Below are 5000 nucleotides of genomic sequence, written 5' to 3' on the forward strand. Positions count from 1 at the left end.
AACCGCTGGAGCTCATCACATCACTTTGAGCGGAGAGTAAGTCGTACCCTGTTTTAATGTTACAACAAATTCACAACTTCTTTGACAGAAAATATGACAAGTTGATCGATGTTAGAGAATGTTGCCCACATAATTAGCATCTGTTTTTCAATGCTTAGCATCACATTTGTAGCCTAAATTTAGAAACAGTTTACCAGCTTGTGCTTTCTCCCTGACACACACACTAACACCATGCGTAGGCTGCATGCACACATGCGGACAATTAATAATGATTTACGTATAGTGTAGAGAGAGTCCTGTAAAAGTAGCCTATACTGTTTGTGAAGCTGTCCTACTGTAAAACTAAACATAGCCTTCTGATAAACTATTCAGAGATGGACATCAGAAAAGTCTTCCTGAACAGAGGCAGAAGGAGAGGAACAGTGAGGAGAGATGAGGAGGACGAGGGAGGTAGGCTATGATAATTGCCCACATTAATGGTAACATTAACATTTATGTTAAAGTGCCAGTGCGGTGATTTGATCAATGGTTTAATGGCAAACCTAAATAAGTTTGCTGCATTTGCAAATGTAGCCTATAATAATCTACACAGACTCTGTGTAGATTATAGGCTACATCTGGAAATTATCACCAAAAGTCAATATGAAGGCTTTAGTAGGCTATTTAAGCTACAAAGAACTGCAGTATTGCCAGGATGACTATAGGACCCAATTGCCTGGGAGGGAAGTATATCTCAATTTTGACTAAAAAATAAGCTTTCCCTTGTGTTAGTAGGAAAGCCTATTAAATTCATGCAGTGAGTATAGGCCTACTTATGCCTACTGTATGTGTTTGGATGTTGCTGGATAGTGGTTCTTACAACAATTGTAAGAGAGTGCTGGTCCTACAGTATGACGGTGACAATAATGATTTTGAAGCTTGGAGCCTACCCGTAGGCTAGCCATTTATTTCATATTGCGTGCACATTTTTTTTTTTTTTTTTAATGTATTGGGAGTTGGGGGCCTGTGCCCCAGCAAAGCTCTAGGTCTAGAATCGCCCCTGATATCAAGATAACCAATTTCTTTTGACTTGAAAAAATTTATTTGATTGATTTATGATATAATATGTAACTGTATTATCAGTTGCTGGTTTCTGTTTTTAATCGTTTTCCACATAACAAAATCCATATTTGTCGGCCAATTTGAAAAATGCCCATCATGACCCTAGGGGCCAAATTCGACGTGCCTACAATCCAAAATCTGATCAGACCCCCTTTGTGAATTTCTCTACCAAATGTGATGCTTTTATCCACTAATAGAAGATGATTCATCATTATACCCAAATGTGAATTATGTGAAAGATAATTTACCATTATTTGACTGTAATATTAAATTATATATATTTGATTCCTGACATATCAAGACATGTAATGACATCAACAAAAAACAGTGTATGACAGCAGTATATGATAAACCTATTTGTCTTGTTTGCTAATAAGTGGGAGTAGTAAAGAAGTATGTAATCAAACAACAACCCACACAGAAAAATGATAATGACCATGATAATGACCATGAGAATTACCATAAATGACGGCCCTATCCCTATTCCAACAAATCCAGCCTACTGCCTAACACGAGTGTTAGAGTAAGTGCCTGATCAAGACAGATCCCTCTTTGTGTTGTGTTTCCCCTTTTTTGGCCAGTGACCCTGAGCAGCACCGCCGGCCAAGAGTGTGTTTGACGTTGAACCAATTCCAGTTGTGTTCTGCACAAACTGTCTGCAGCGGTTATTGAAGTTCAGTTGGAGTTCAGATGCACTGCAGTGCTTCTCTTGCTGTTTTTTGTTTTAGAAGTGTCTTATCATTTCTTCACCACTAACAAGTTTATCATAGTTTTACAGTTGCTGTTATGGGCGTTTCTTTAACTAGGGGCACTTTTGGTATCTTATTCAAATCACACTTTTAATACATTCTTACACAGCGCCCTCCAATGTATTGGCCCCCCTGTTAAGGATGAGTAAAAAGAGGGATACAAATATTTTTGCTGTGTTTTTGTAATGACTTGCAGAGAGGGAGCTCAAGTGTGGGGTGCAATAATGTTTCTTTAATTCAGGCGTCAGATCAAAGGGAAAGTCCAATAAATGTAGTTCAGTAACAGAGAGAGGCTAAACAGGCAGAAGTATCCAGTAATCCTAAAGCACAGTCAAAGTACAAGATCCAGGTCAGTAACACACGTAAGCAAGATAGACAGAAATTCAGGTACGGTCAAGTTAACAGGGCACGGTCAATAACAGCGAATCCAAACTCATCCAATTCACAGGTTCAGCAAAGTTCACAAATGAAACAATATCTCACACTGAGTCACGGCAGGTACAGTCTTGTAACCTAGTCTTGTCCTTTTTCCTTGAATTTCCCCTGGGGATCAATAAAGTATCTATCTATCTATCTATCGTAACAGCTCCAAGGCTCATTAGTTGAATATAGTTCACAGGTGTTTCAATATTTCCAGCGAAGCCGAGCAAGACTGAAGGGGGTGTGGCCGCAGTGGCTGCTTGTGACGCTTGATGAGATTGAAGCAGAGAGTGCAGCCCTGATGTTGCAGTTTTATCTTAGTTTCACAATGAAAACATTGAGGGCTTAAACATGCCACAGTTATTGGCCTCTCTTAGCCAAAAAATATATTTTCTTCCATAACATCTCATATAGTTTGGAAGATACCAAGCAGGTGATTTGAGAGTATTCCTCTTTATAGAATATCTCTGGATCGCCCAGATTCCTTGGTCCCTTCTTGTGGATTCTCCTTTTTAGCTCACGTCACTGGTTTTCCACGAGCTCAAATCAAGGAACTGAGATGACCATGGCAGAAACAAAAATTTAAAAATATGTATTTGTTTGTGAGGATTTTTTTCATATGTCAAAAGATATAAATGCATGCAAATGAATGTCTTCATACATGCAGACAACATGGGAAAATAGCTATTAAAATATTTGCAAAACAGGTATTTTAATTCACTCATTTACAAGCAACAACATCATTACTTTGTTTAAGAACACTGCTGATGTTTTAGTCTCATGTGGTTTTGTCCTTGAATCTTCAACTGGAGTGAACAAGATTGAAGAGTTAATTCACTCCCATCCTATTTGCATAAGCGACATATCCCCTAGATATGTACCCTTATAAAATCACCCTTCAACCCAGGCACACTAAAACACTATACTTTCAGCAATACTTTTCTGTTGTTTTCATCAGTGCATATGACCTTTATACACAGAGACACAGTTTGGCTATATATATATATCAGTGTCTGTGTGTGTGAGTGTGTAGCCTCTCATTATGCAAACATAGGTCGGTGTTTGCTTGTCTTATCATAACCTCGTCATGGACCCAGTGCTGATTCATTCATAAGTCAGATAGTGTCCCCAGTGTGTTCCCCATTCAGTCCAATGTCTGTTCTGATTGGGATTAATAACACCATAAAACTAGAAGAGCTCACAGTGAGCTCGGACTTCTGCCAAGGCCCGTAGGTAGACGACTCCAGTCAAAGAAATATGCCTATCTTGCAATGTGAATGAAAGTGAGGGAAAAAACCCTGGATCCAGACCTTGATTGGTATTTGCTCCAAGATGTAATGGGTTCATCCCTCTGCCAAATTTTATAAAAACCAGCCAAGTAGTATTTTTTACTAGCTGATAAACAGGCAAACAGATAAACAAAAACATGAATGGAAACAAAATGTTCTTGGCAGAGTATGGATGATAAATAAGATAGATAGATAGATAGATAGATACTTTATTGATCCCCAGGGGAAATTCAAGGAACCATAAACCAATATCCAGTGTGCGCGTGTGTTTGTGTGTTTGTGTGTTTACGCGTGTGTTTGTGTGTTTACGCGTGTGTTTGTCCATGCTCAGGTGTGCGGCTCATTCACGGCCCGAACAGGTGTCCAGGCTCACATTAAGATGCATCACGCACACACCAACGTCATCGGCCTGGGCGACTCCAGCACCTGGAAGGCACCCTTCCTCCCGCGGAGCATCTACCTGTTCATCGCCCCCCTGGCCATGCCCATCATGACACCACTGGTGGCCTTAGGTGAGACACACACACTCATACACACACACAAAAGGAACGAAAACAGCCAGGGGAGAGCCGCAACGTAACATAACGGTAGCGTAACGTAGCGCTAGCGTAACGTAGTGATAGCGTAACATAGCGATATAATGTAGCGGTAGCGTAACATAGCAATAGCGTACCGTAGCGGTAGCGTAACGTAGTGGTAGCGTAACGTAGCAATAGCGTAACATATTAATACCGCAATGTAGCGATAGCGCAACGTACCGTACCGTACCGTAGCGATAGCATCTTGTCTAACAGTAGTGTGTCCTCTATACCACATGTGGACTCAGTGACCATGAAGACCCAGAGTCCAACCTGAGGCCACACACTCACTCTAAACTCACTCCCCATATCTCTCTCACACTCATTTTTTTATGGTATATTATTTTTGGGGCCTTTTGCCTTTAATGTATAGACCGGTTTCAGGACAGTGAAGAGACCGACAGGAAGTTAGTGGGAGAGAGAGATGGGGTGGTATCGGGAAATGACTCCGCTAGCACGTTGTGCCTAACAACGCCCCTTAGCTGTTGTAGAATCAGTGTAACCTACGGCCTCTCTGAGCTTATTGCTTAAATCAGTGTGTTCATTAGTGTAGAATCTAAAATTGTTCCCCCTGAAGGACAATAAAGTTATCCTTGACATTGATCATTATAAGAATAAATGTCTCATTGTATTGTTAAATGTTATTTTATAAGAAGTCTAATTACAAGTCTAATTGATGTCACACCAAATGATATGGTGTCACGCCATATGATAAATAACACCACAAAACAATCTGTTAATACAAAAATGTGTATTATATGTATTTCACAAGCAACAAAAGACAGTTTAAGACAGGTATATCATGTAAAGGTTCACTTTCAGAAATCACAACTGCAAAACAGAATGCCACCAAATATTGTATA

General features: G+C 40.0%; 1 protein-coding gene across 1 annotated transcript in view; it reads left to right on the forward strand.

Annotated features, from left to right (window-relative positions):
* Positions 1-5000, forward strand: part of fads6 (fatty acid desaturase 6) — a 21404-nt gene that overhangs the window by 7700 nt on the left and 8704 nt on the right. The window contains exon 3 of the mRNA XM_076298070.1: positions 3891-4071. Coding sequence (XP_076154185.1) covers positions 3891-4071 — 181 coding nt within the window. The remainder of the gene's footprint in view (positions 1-3890; positions 4072-5000) is intronic.

This window comes from Alosa pseudoharengus, unplaced genomic scaffold (assembly GCF_046254945.1).
Source record: "Alosa pseudoharengus isolate Yale_2024_CS ecotype anadromous, Long Island Sound unplaced genomic scaffold, YU_APseudo_1.1 YU_APseudo_1.1_scf_21, whole genome shotgun sequence".
Classification (NCBI taxonomy): domain Eukaryota; kingdom Metazoa; phylum Chordata; class Actinopteri; order Clupeiformes; family Clupeidae; genus Alosa; species Alosa pseudoharengus.